Here is a 13,739-nt window from a genome sequence, read left to right on the forward strand (position 1 = left end):
TTCCAGTGGTGCTGGAGCACAAGAAACATACCCATCCATGACATATAGCTTCCTGTCCCACTTTGCAGGGAGGCATGGGACACCACTTCTGAAGCTAGACCAGTGCGAACTGGTGGTTTGTTGGATAGCAGATAATGTTTCCAGCATGCTTGCCAGCACCACCCAGTCTTCCACACGGTCCAGTCACACCAGCTAAGAGTCTGTATAACTTAATCCTCACCCTGATCCTCCTTCCTCCCACCATGTCGAGTCCCAGGAGACCAGTAATCTCATACTAAGACACTCCGAGGAGCTCTTTACATCATGATTTCTTGATTGTGGCCTTTCGCCCTTCATTTTACAATAGCAACAGGAGAACTTGCTGTTTAGTGATGCACAAAACTTAGAGCAGCCACAGTCACAAGAAGATGATGGTGGGGAATAGAAAATGCTGTCTAAGGAAGTAGATAATGATGAGATAGTTGCCGATATGTCATGTTGTTGTAAAGTCAGCAAGTCAGGAGGACCAGGGTGCGGCACTGCAAAAAGAGGTGGTGGATGAAGAAGTCACTTGTTGAAAGGAATAAAATACCAGATAGATCTGTGGCTCTCGCCGCTGAACCTACAACCAGACATGGTCACATGTGATAATGGCCGGTGGCGGCTAAAAAGTTGGCAAGCTCACACACGTACTATGCTTGGCCCATGTGTTCAACTTAGTAGTTCAGCTCACCGACTGGTGTGCAACATGTGCTGGAACTCCACATTGCACATGCTGGCAAGGCTTTTTGAGCAGCAGATGCATGTTGTTGAACACCAGCTCTAACACACCCGTTGGTATTCTTGTCAGACACTGCACATAACAACTGAAGAGTGGGCATGGATGTCTGACATTTGTGCAGCTCCTCAAGACTTTGAGGACTCAACAAAGATGGTGAGCGGCGATGATGCTATAATCAAAGCAACAATACCACTTCTACTTAAACAGTCGCTACTCACAATTAAAGATGAAGCTTTGCATGCGGACCAGGTGGAGATGGAGGAAGACATGAGACAGGGAGACACTACCCAGCCCAGCCTCATCTCATCTGTCTTTCAATGAAATAGGGAGCTATAATACCTTTGTACACGCCTAATGCCTTCAGATAACCATCAATACATGTTTAATAGCTTCCAGTACATTACATACACTTGCTTTTTCTCCTATTTCAAATATGACAGATTGCTGTAGCTCAGCTACCGTGAAATAAACAGAATAAACAACTTCAAAAATACATTTTGACCAGCTGTGAAAAAAAAATCAATAGTCATTTGTTATGCTGTAGCCATGTCAAGTGCACAGATAAGAAGCCTCAGGGTGAGAGTTGCAAAATTCAAATGGACTCTTCATGAGTGAAGACATTTTACATTCATAGTGTGCAGAAAGTGCAAGCTGCAAAATCTTGCCAAGATATGCCAATAAACACAATAAACGTCGCTTGCCTATAAATTAACTTTACATGAAATGTAAAGCAATCTAAACAGAGGATGAGCCAAAGAATATTGCCCAATTACTTGGCAAGGGGATTTATAGTAGAGTTTATCACAACTGCATAATCGTCATATTCACCACGATGCATCTGGATGTTCCTGTAGTAATGTTCATTGGAGTCACTTTATAAATCCTTTTTCTTAGCTACCAGAAGAAACTGGGACAAGGTGAAGCAATGGTTGACCACTACCTGATGGAGGATCTGTGCCAAACTTCATCCTGATCCTGCCTGGTGGAAGATCTTCTGCTGGTCGGACAGAAACAATAAACCTACGTCTAAAGGTTTCACACAAGATAATATAGATGAAAGGGTTAATACAACTATTAGCATACCCCATACTAATGGCCACACAATAAGCATAATGAAACGCTAGTGTAGGCTGGTCCATGACTAGTTGAATTATTTGTAGAACATAAAATGGAGCCCAACAGATGAAAAACACCAAGCAGATGGCTATAGCTGTCCTTGTCACTTTTTTGGTCCTTATCCTGGAGCTTCTCTGAGCCGTGAGGGCTTCTGAGGAAGCCATTTTGAGCAGAATTCTCCTATAAGCTAATGAAATAACAGCAAATGGGATGGCAAAGGCCAAAAAGAACTGATACAAGGTGTACCAATAAATATCACTTTCTGGATTGGGTAGGGTGATGCCACAGCCCAGGACTCCTCCAGGAAGGGAAATAAGTCTAGCATACATCCAAACCGGAGTGATACTTAGAAGAGACAGCACCCACAAGATGCAAATGACCATGATGGCTACAGGTGGCTTCCTGTATTTTGCCGAGGTAAATGGGTAAACTGTTGCAAGGTATCGGTCAATAGACATGGCTGTCAGTATATATGTGCTGGTAAACTGACTATTGGTATCCAATGCTGTGATAAGTGTACACATGGTTTCTCCAAAATGCCAAACACCATTACCAAGAAGTTGATGAATCAAGAAGGGCATCCCAAGAAGAAAGAGTAAGTCTACCACTGAAAGGTTGATAATAAATATGTCAGGAACACTGCTGGTACACCGGAATTTGGATTTCTTGAAGACGGTATAGATGACGACACTGTTACCAATAATTCCCAGCAAGCAAATAATTCCAAAAACAGTTGGCATTATTACGTTGGCATAGGCGACATTGCCACTAGGATCTGTAATGAGAAAAATAATGGGTTAGAAAAATATACTTTGCCTACAATGTATTGCACTATGGCTCTTTTTATATATTTTCTTGACCAAGCATATATATGTCAAGATATTTAGTGAATAAAGGCAAGAGCTGATGTACTGTAGCTTCTTAAGATAGTAACACAAGTAGGACATCAGAAAAAGTGTATGTAGGGTCATAGAGCTGCTTGGCTGGTCAGCGATCTACACGTTTTGGAATATATCATATACGGTGATACATGGCCTCAGGATTCAGAATTATCAAAATTGTTCCTTCACAGGTAATATCTGTATTCAGTGAAGACAAATTTTTACATTACTGAGATAAGAGATAACAGTTGCTACTGATATGATTCCTAGTAGACTGGAGGGTGAGGAGGAGTGAAGATGCCTTACCTCTAGCTCCTCTCTACGCCTCCCTCGTTCCCTCCACATAGAATCTTATTAGTCCCAAATGTCATCTCCTATCTCAGTAATGTAAAAATCTGTCTTCACTGAACACAGATTTTACCCATGAGTACAATTTTGAGAATGAATAATCAGCCTTGGTCAACAGAGAAGCAGATTTTTCTGATAAGATATATTACATAAGTTTCTCATTTTCATGTACACCATTGATTTATAAAATTTATAATTAATAATACTTAACAATTAGTGATGAGTGAGTGTGCTCGTTACTCAACATTTCCGAGCATGCTCGGGTGTTCTCCGAGTATCTTGGGCGTGCTCGGAGAACACCCGAGCATGCTCGGAAATCTCGAGTAACGAGCACACTCGCTCACCACTATTAATAATTTATCATTAAAATGATGGTTACTCTTTAAGGTTTTGATTTTTTTTTTATATAACCAAAGAACATCAGTACTAATCTAAATAATTGCACTTAATTTTCTGTTTATTAATAAGATAGATATTAACTAGGCTCTGCGATTTAATTCTTCAGGGTCGGGAGTCCCTATTCACAACAGCTGTTCATACGCCTTTAATACAGTGAGTACATAAATGGCTCATAGATTGCAGAAGATGCTCTTTGTCAAAATCATAAAGGCACTTGAAGTTTAAAAAAAGTTGAACATACACTTGTGTGCCTTTTATGAAAGGCATAATTCAAGGATGAGAGCTCGCTTTATGGGTTCTGCTCCTTCCTACCTCCATGGCACTTTTACTTTCCAAGGTGAGTAAATGCTTTTTCAGTCTCTAATGTCTACATTATCAAATATTGAACTGCTTATATTTATATACTGTATTTTCTGGCATATAAAACTACCTTTGAACCCCGGAAAATCTTCTTAAAAGTCGGGGGTCGTCTTATACGCCGGGTCTCATCTTATAGGGCGGTGTATATGGTGGGTGGAGGGAGTGGTCCCGATGATGAAGAGAGGGGGCGTCTCACTGGGAAGGTGTAAGTGGAGTATCCCCATTAACTCATTGTAGCAAAGCAGCGATGCTCTCTGTGCTGGGGGGCGGCATTGGCATATCTCTGTGCAGCACCGGGGCTCCGCTGGCATTTCCTCAAAGCCAGGAGGCACTGGCAACTCCATTGCTGCGATGCGGTGGCCTCCAGGAAAATGGTGCCTCCGAGCTTTGAGGAAATGCCGGCGGAGCCCCGATGCTGAACAGAGATACAACGCAGCCGCCCCCAGCACAAAAAGGAGCCACCGCCACCCCAGCACGGAGACCCCATGCTGCACATAGAGGAGCTGCCACCGACACCGCCCCCCCAGCACAGAGAGTATCGCTGCTACAATGAGGTAATGGGGATACTCCACTTACACCTTCCCTGTGAGATGCCTCCTCTCTTCATCATCAGGACCACTCCACCCTACCATATGCACATTGGTCACCCGCCTTATAAGATGACACACGGTGTATAAGAAAACCCTTGACTTTTAAGAAGATTTTATATTTTAACTAGAAAAGTTGAGGGGGTTGTCTTATACACCCAGTCGTCTTATACGCTGGAAAATACGGTATATACTAGCTGAAGAGCCCGGCGTTGCCTGGGCATAGTAAATATCTGTGTTTAGTTATAGCACCTCACTTCTCTTATTTTCCCATCATGCCTCTCATTTTCCCCCTCACATCTCTCATTTTCTCCCTTACACCTCTCATTTTCCCCCTCACTGCTCTCATTTTCCCCCTCACTCCTCTCATTCCCCCCTAACACTTGTCATTTCGACCTCACATCTGTCATTTTCCGATCACTACACTATTTTCCCTCACTCCTCTCATTTTGCACTCACACCTTTTCATTTTCATCTCACACTCCTCATTTTCATCTCACACTCCTCATTTTCACCTCACACCTCTCATTTTTCCCTCAGTATATACATGATTGTCATCTCCCTTATATATAGTATACACCTGTATGTCATCTCCTGTATATAGTATATACCTGTATGTCATCTCCCCTGTAAATAGTATATACTTGTGTGTCATCTCCTCCTGTATATAGTATATACCTGTGTGTCATCTCCTCCTGTATATAGTATATACCTGTGTGTCATCTCCCCTGTATATAGTATATACCTGTGTGTCATCTCCCCTGTATATTGTATATACCTGTGTGTCATCTCCCCTGTATATAGTATGTACCTGTATGTCATCTCCCCTGTATATAGTATATACCAGTGTGTCATCTCCTCCTGTATATAGTATATACCTGTGTGTCATCTCCCCTGTATATAGTATATAAGTGTGTGTCATCTCCTCCTGTATATAGTATATACCTGTATGTCATCTCCCCTGTATATAGTATATATGTGTGTGTCATCTCCCCTGTATATAGTATATACCTGTGTGTCATCTCCTCCTGTATATAGTATATATCTGTGTGTCATCTCCTCCTGTATTAGACCTCGTTCACATGTTATTTGCTCAGTATTTTTACCTCAGTATTTGTAAGCTAAATTGGCAGCCTGATAAATCCCCAGCCAACAGGAAGCCCTTCCCCCTGGCAGTATATATTAGCTCACACATACACATAATAGACAGGTCATGTGACTGACAGCTGCCGTATTTCCTATATGATACAGTTGTTGCTCTTGTAGTTTGTCTGCTTATTAATCAGAGTTATTTTTGAAGCATAATACCAGACTGGTGTGTGTTTTAGGGCGAGTTTCATGTGTCAGGTTGTGTGTGTTGAGTTGCGTGTGGCGACATGCATGTAGCAACTTTTTGTGTCGAGTTGCATGTGACAGGTTAGTGTAGCAAGTTGTGTGCAGCAAGTTTTACGCATGGCGAGTTTTGCGCGTGGCGAGTTTTATGTGTGGTGCGTTTTGAGTATGTGCAAGTTTTGTGTGAGGCAACTTTTGCATGTGTTGCAACTTTTGTGCATGTGGCAATTTTTCCGCATGTAGCAAGTTTTCCATGAGGTGAGTTTTGCACGTGTGGCGAGTTTTGCGTGAGCCTAGTTTTGTACGTGGCATGTTTTGAGCGGTGACTTTTGTGTTTCGACTTTTATGTGGCGAAGTTGGTGTATGTGTGGTGAAATGTGTGCTGAGGGTGGTATATGTGTTCAAGCACGTGGTAGTGTGTGGCGCATTTTGTGTGTGTGTTCATATCCCCGTGTGTGGTGAGTATCCCATGTCGGGGCCCCACTTTAGCAACTGTACGGTATATACTCTTTGGCGCCATCGCTCTCACTCTTTAAGTCCCCCTTGTTCACATCTGGCAGCTGTCAATTTAACTCCAACACTTTTCCTTTCACTTTTTCCCCATTATGTAGACCTGTGTGTCATCTCCTCCTGTATATAGTATATATCTGTGTGTCATCTCCTCCTGTATTAGACCTCGTTCACATGTTATTTGCTCAGTATTTTTACCTCAGTATTTGTAAGCTAAATTGGCAGCCTGATAAATCCCCAGCCAACAGGAAGCCCTCCCCCTGGCAGTATATATTAGCTCACACATACACATGATAGACAGGTCATGTGACTGACAGCTGCCGTATTTCCTATATGGTACATTTGTTGCTCTTGTAGTTTGTCTGCTTATTAATCTGATTTTTATTTTTGAAGGATACTACCAGACTTGTGTGTGTTTTAGGGCGAGTTTAGTTTGTCAAGTTGTATGTGTTGAGTTGCGTGTGGCGACATGCATGTAGCGACTTTTGTGAGATGAGTTTTGTGTGGCAAAATGCGTGTAGCAACTTTTTGTGTGTCGAGTTGCATGTGGCAGGTTAGTGTAGCAAGTTGTGTGCAGCAAGTTTTGCGCATGGCGAGTTTTGCACGTGGCGAGTCTTATGTGTGGTGCCTTTTGAGTATGTGCAAGTTTTGTGTGAGACAACTTTTGCATGTGTTGCAACTTTTGTGCATGTGGCAATTTTTCCGCGTGTGCAAGTTTTGCGTGTGGCGAGTTTTCCATGAGGTGAGTTTTGCACTTTTGGCGAGTTTTGCGTGAGCCTAGTTTTTGCATGTGGCGAGTTTTGCGCGTGGCGAGTTTTGAGTGGCGACTTTTGTGTTACGACTTTTATGTGGCGAGGTTGGTGTATGTGTGGTGAAATGTGTGCTGAGGGTAATATGTGTTCAAGCATGTGGTAGTGTGTGACGCATTTTGTGTGTGTTCATATACTCGTGTGTGGTGAGTATCCCATGTCGGGGCCCCACCTTAGCAACTGTACGGTATATACTCTTTGGCGCCATCGCTCTCATTCTTTAAGTCCCCCTTCTTCACATCTGGAAGCTATCAATTTGCCTCCAACACTTTTCCGTTCACTTTTCCCCATTATGTAGATAGGGGCAAAATTGTTTGGTGAATTAGGGCAGTGAGAATCTGGAATTGCTTGCCTGAGGAGGTGGTGATGGCGAACTCAGTCGAGGGGTTCAAGAGAGTCCTGGATGTCTTCCTGGAGCAGAACAATATTGTATCATACAATTATTAGGTTCTGTAGAAGGACGTAGATCTGGGGATTTATTATGATGGAATATAGGCTGAACTGGATGGACAAATGTCTTTTTTCGGCCTTACTAACTATGTTACTATGTTAATTGGAAAGCGCGGGGTTAAAATTTCACCTCACAACATAGCCTATGATGCTCTCAGGGTCGAGACGTGTGACTGTGCAAAATTTTGTGGCTGTAGCTGCGACGCCTCCAACACTTTTCCTTTCACTTTTTTCCCCATTATGTAGATAGGGGCAAAATTGTTTGGTGAATTGGAACGCACGGGGTTAAAATTTCGCCTCACAACATAGCCTATGACGCTCTCGGGGTCCAGACGTGTGACTGTGCAAAATTTTGTGGCTCTAGCTGCGACGGTGCAGATGCCAATCTCGGACATATACACAGACACACACACACACACATTCAGCTTTATATATTAGATATACCTGTAAGTCATCTCCCCTGTATATATAGTATATACCTGTATGTCATCTCCTCTTGTATATAATATATAGCTGTATATCATCTCCCCTGTATATAGTATATACCTGTATGCCATCTCCTCCTGGCTGTCAATTTGCCTCCAACACTTTTCCTTTCACTTTTTCCCCATTATGTAGATAGGGGCAAAATTGTTTGGTGAATTGGAACGCGCGGGGTTAAAATTTTGCCTCACAACATAGCCTATGACGCTCTCGGGGTCCAGACGTGTGACTGTGCAAAATTTTGTGGCTGTAGCTGCAACGGTGCAGATGCCAATCCGGGACGTTCACACACACACACACACACACACAGACATTCAGCTTTATATATTAGATAAAATATATATAATTGTTTAATGTAGATATACATTCCAACAGAATATCTACTCTCCTTTCTCCGTCAGATTCGTATGCCAATTTAGAAAAGATCTGGTAGACTGAAGACTCTTACGACGTCACTGGGCTCCGGTGGGTGGGGTGGATACAGATACAATTGAATGTGCTGGATCTAACATTGATAAAGTGATTATTAAAATGTTTTCACATATAGAAAAAAAAATCACTTTATTGTCCTAATCTTATATCTAGTTACATGGGTAGTTCAGTTGAAGAAAAGCATGTCCATCAAATTCAACAAAATTTGCCTGATATCTTTCCAGATTACGCCCCTGAGCAACCCAACTTACATCGGCCACTTAAACAAGCATACAACTAAATGCAGTGAGTACTGACAGAAAATCTTGTATGCATGTCACTGAGATTTTTACCCTCTACTTCCAGTCCACTACATTGTCCTTTCCCCTTTGTCATTCTCATCATAATTGAGAAATTATTGTCCAATGCGGTGGAGAAAATGGCAGAATTTTAAATGTCATAACAGAAATCTACCACTTTAGCATGTAAATTTGGCCAGAAAAAGTGGTAAGGTGACCCCTGCAACAAGGATTTAGGGTCCAATTTTTGGTTTAAAAGAATAGTAATTACAAAACTTATTGCAAACTTCTTGTGTGTTTGTTTTTTTCTTGCCGTGAATCAGAACAATAATCTTTATAAAACGATGGTGTACAGTGATCTCTAAAAGCTCAAATGCGTGCAGGACCTGTTAAGGTCTCAGATTTCTCCAGTGGATGTACCGTGGATCCAAGCAGGTTTAGGGTTAGCATCATTTAGCGGGACTAAGCCAATGTGTGTGGAATACATGAGAGTAAAGGGGTTGTCTAGTACTGTTATATGGTTAATGGTCTATCCTTCAGGTAGGTAATCAATATCAGATCAATGGAGGTGCGACAACTTACACCCCGGCCGATCAACTGTTCCTGGTGCACAGTAAAACTTCTTCAGCTGTATAATGGCCACAGTCGGGTTCTGCACATCTGCCCCTATTTGAATGAATGGAAGTGGATTTGCAGTATTCCGCTGCAACCGGTATACAATTGACAAAGATGTGCTGCTCCTTTCCAGAACATATCACATCGGTCCGGCATCAGGAACAGCTGACTGGAGGGGTGACCCACCAATCTGATATGGACATCCTATCCTAAGGAAAGGACATCAATATAAAAGTTCTGAACAACCCCTTTAAGTAACATGCTACTTATTCTCGCAGTTTTAACTAGAATGCAGTTTTTCCCAGTATTGGTGAATGGGGACATACTGTAGAGAGATATTCAGAGATAAAGACACACGACCATATGTGTACTGGTCCTAAAGCCAAAGGGAAGAGAAAACGAGGCACCACAGAGTTGGAGACAGTAGTGTGAGTTGCTGCCTAAGAGTATGGGATCTAGTGTGAGGACTATGTCAGTTGAAGTCTGTCTTGGGTTCTCTATTTAGGGGCTTTGTCTAGATTTGGGTGGCCTGGAGTCTACATTAGTTTAGGCGGTCTAGTCTGGGGTATGTACGGTATTTGTTTAGGGTATTTGGTCAGAGATCTGTATTAGTTTGATGTGTCAGGTAGGGGGTCTTTAGTTGTTTAGGAGGTTTGTTTGGGGGTCTGTAGCGTTGTCAGCAGTCAAAACTAAGTAAGTAAGATGAGTGTGACTCTATAAGTGTGTATATATTCTGTATTGCTGTGAGTGTGAGGCTGACCCTGACTTTCTATATAAGCAGGTGTGTTAGTGGCACCGCTCCTGCTGTTCCGGATAGTCCATGCGGCAGGAGTCATACATTCAGCTGAGGTTAGCCTAGTTGTTGACCAGTGATTGGGGCAGAGACAATGTTGGAATGTGAAGAGGTGAGTAAAGCAATGGACACCAAGGTGTAGCACCAAAATGTTCCTACTAAACCCTTGACCCAATCATAAGTAGTGTTCAGAATTGATTTTATGGTGGTTGGGAGGGAATGGGGGGACATTTGACTTATTTGCCCAAGACACCAGAATGCCTTGTTCTAGCCCTGCATATAAATCTACATACTTCACTTTCTGGTTCACATGTAGTAAAATGAGGAAGGTTCTTGACGATCAACCGTTCATCTGTGTTATTAAAATTCTCAATAGAGAATATGATTGTACATTCCCGAGCAGAACAGTCAATGATCACAGAGAAATTCTCATTTACAGCTGAGGGAATTACAAGAGGCAATCCCACATGATAACCTAGAGAAGCTCCTCAGCATAACACAGCTCTCGGTACCATTCACATGTATATATTTGTGAGATTTAGAGTACTATCAGCAAAGCTAGTAATGGCATCAATCTACCAATACTAAACATATCATCTAGTCCTGGAGAGAGAGGGGATAGCAGATGTGCCAATTACTCCATTATATAGAGCCTTAGGACTCACCTCCTTAATCAAAGTAACTAGTTATTCACGTGAGCATTTTCCTCCTACGTCAATGGGGCTTTCTGCACCTCTGCACGTTCTATGGGTTTGTGCTCCCAATCCAAGAAAAACTCAAACATGATCCATTTTTGCAAATCATACTCAGCCATTAAATTCTAAAGGAGTGAGAAAAAAACGGAGCAACCACGTGCTATTCATTTTTTTAAAAGATCTATTTTTCAAGGCAAAATTAGACCGGTCTTCTGAATGCAGCCTTATATATAGGACTTCTCTCTAAATAGCTCATAGTAACCTGTGCTAGCTTATAGCATGGAAATTAGATTGTTAGCTCTGCCGACACATGGTTCAATTAACGTTCCCTCAACGGTCTAAGGGTATGATCACATGTTTCACTTCAAGATCGGCTTCAAGATCCAACCACTTTGGATACTCTTTGAATACTCTAGATAGTGATCCCCAATGGGGACAGTGCCGAAAGTGTCTGTAAAGTGCTGTGGAATGAATGGTGCTATATGAGTAAAATAAATGAATAAAAAATAAAATACTCTCCAATGTGAATTTTGAAGCATATCTATTCAGAATCCACATACTAAAACACCGTATGAACAGATCCTACGGTCACGGTGCGTTTTCTGCCACGATCGTGATCAAACCCCGTTTTTTGCTACGATTTAAAAAAAAATATATAACATTACTTTGCAGAGAAAACAATGTAAGATCAGACTTTGCTGTCATTTATCTGTTTATTTCCAAATACATTAACGTTTCTCCTTGCAGAGAATGACATGCCAAGGTGAGGAGACTTTTAAGCCTTGCAGTGCTCCTCTGGGAAATATTAAAATTAGTCTTTTCAGAGAAGAAGATGACTAGTTATAGGGTTCTTTTTTTTCCTGCAGTCCTATGTAACAAAATAAACACAAAACATTAGGAGTTGTAACAAACCGCCACGCTCGAAACACTCATCTCCCTTGCGAAGTCTTATAAGTCACACAATGTAAAATGAGTCATTTTGTGTTCTGCAGAACTAGATTTGGACCAAAACTGTGCAGAGGTGCGTACCCTGTCTAGGAATATAGGACCCAGCAGACTGCAATACAATCCATTCATGCAACTACCTACCAAAAGAAGAAAAGTTGTGAAAAATCTGGGAATTGTTATCCTGCAGGTTGATCTCCTCTTCCAGATCTGCTGGCATCTCCATCTTTTCTGGTCTGGCAACCTTTCAATACAGTTTATTGGCCTCCTCAGCTGGCATCTGTCAAAGTCCCTGCTCCCTGCAGTAGCCCATTGCAGAAGCAGGCAGAGCATGTGGAAGCCAGCATCTCTGGATACAACCTGCTTCCCCTAGAAGCTGCTCTGCAGAATGGAGCACAATCTGAGCTCTGATTCCTCCTGCTCCTTGCACCACCCTCTGGCTAAAGTGACAACATTCCTTAATAAAGCAAGCTGTCATCTGAATGGAGCAAGGGTGTCTTCTTTGTATCACAGCTGAAGAAAGAGGAAATCAATACCGATTCCCAATTGTTCTGCCATCCAAACACGTACAACCTTAAAAAAAACCCAGGGAAATTCACTGCGCACATGCCCAGCGGAGCATCCCCACTGCCCAGACTTCAAATCTCGAAGCTGCGTGAAAATGTGTTTCCTTTTAGCAGTCGGAATCTTTCAAGAAGCTGAAGAGGTTCAATCTAAAATACGCTAAATTACGTTTACGCTCTGATTTTAAAAATGCAAAATTTATCTCATTTTCTTTAGCTTGTCGATGGACCTTTTCTAATTAACCATGGCAGTTCCCAGAGGTGGTATTGTGTCAGTTCAAAGGCTCCCGTGCTGTTGCTTACAGGTAATTAGGAGCACGTAGAAAATGGTCTGCACTGGATTTTACGTAGGGGGTCCAAGAACATAGCAGGAAGGGGGGGGGGGGCTACAGAGAAAATTGCTCTGGTCTGTGATGGATTGGTTGCTAGTAGACTTTAACTGAAACGGTGAGGGTATGCGATGTTCTAATTAGCATTCCATTTAATTTCAAAGATTACCGTAATCAATTGCTTCCCTGGGACTGAAGCCGAATAATAACCTACATGGGCCCTTTAGGAGCAGACTTGGATTATCCACTTTGTCTTTATGATATTTTTTTTTTTTTTTTTTACTATGTTAATCCTTAAATTTGGAGTCTGGGGAATGGTGAAAGTGCCGACACTGACGTAAAAAAAAATCTTTCCATTTCTAAAATTAATTAACCCAGTTTAGTAGCCGATGTGAAAAACATAAGCTAATTAAAGAGCAACTCTCCACCCAAAGGCGAAATTAGTCACTCTGCTTCAGAAAGCGCAAGATGGTTCAGAGACATGCTCAGCAGATTCTTACAGAGGATCTGTCACCATTTTTTTTTTACTAATAAGTATTTAAAAATAAAAACATGCATAAAAAAACAATGTGTTATATGGCGACTTGACCCAATTCACCGATTAAGGGCAGTCTCACACGTCCAGATAATTCCGGTACCGGAAAAATCGGTACCGGAATTATCCGTGTCCATGCGTTTATGTGGCACATCAGTGCGGCACACGTGCGGCACGTGTGCCGACTGGGTACTACACAGAGCATGCAGGAGACAGCGCTAGAGATAAGCGCTGTCCCCTGCATCTGGTGCTGAAGCCGCCATTCATATCTTCTTTCCAGCAGCATTCGCTGGAGAGAAGATATGAATAATCCTTTTTTTTTAATTGTAATGGGGCCGCCCATTACAATAATGAATATGTGGCTCCACCCCTATGGGAGGTGGAGCCGCATATTCATGACTGTAATCGGCGGCCCCATGTGACCGCATACAGGAGAAGCTGCGGCCAGGACATGACACTGCGAGGGAGCCGGTTGAGTATTTTATTAACAGCGGGCGGGCGCACAGGGGGTGGGAGGGG

The 13,739-nt window shown here is 42.3% G+C and overlaps 1 protein-coding gene across 1 annotated transcript; it reads right to left on the bottom strand.

The window, feature by feature from the left end:
* Window positions 1-1,125: 1,125 nt before the first annotated feature.
* LOC138645120 (melanin-concentrating hormone receptor 1-like) lies at window positions 1,126-12,183 on the bottom strand. Its single transcript, XM_069734189.1, has 2 exons — window positions 11,938-12,183; window positions 1,126-2,651 (listed from the first exon to the last, which is right to left on the bottom strand). The coding sequence occupies exons 1-2, from the start codon at window positions 12,017-12,019 to the stop codon at window positions 1,651-1,653; spliced, it is 1,083 nt and encodes a 360-aa protein (XP_069590290.1). The 5' UTR covers window positions 12,020-12,183; the 3' UTR covers window positions 1,126-1,650.
* Between the last annotated feature and the right edge of the window lie 1,556 nt (window positions 12,184-13,739).

This window comes from Ranitomeya imitator, chromosome 7, assembly GCF_032444005.1.
Source record: "Ranitomeya imitator isolate aRanImi1 chromosome 7, aRanImi1.pri, whole genome shotgun sequence".
Classification (NCBI taxonomy): Eukaryota; Metazoa; Chordata; class Amphibia; order Anura; family Dendrobatidae; genus Ranitomeya; species Ranitomeya imitator.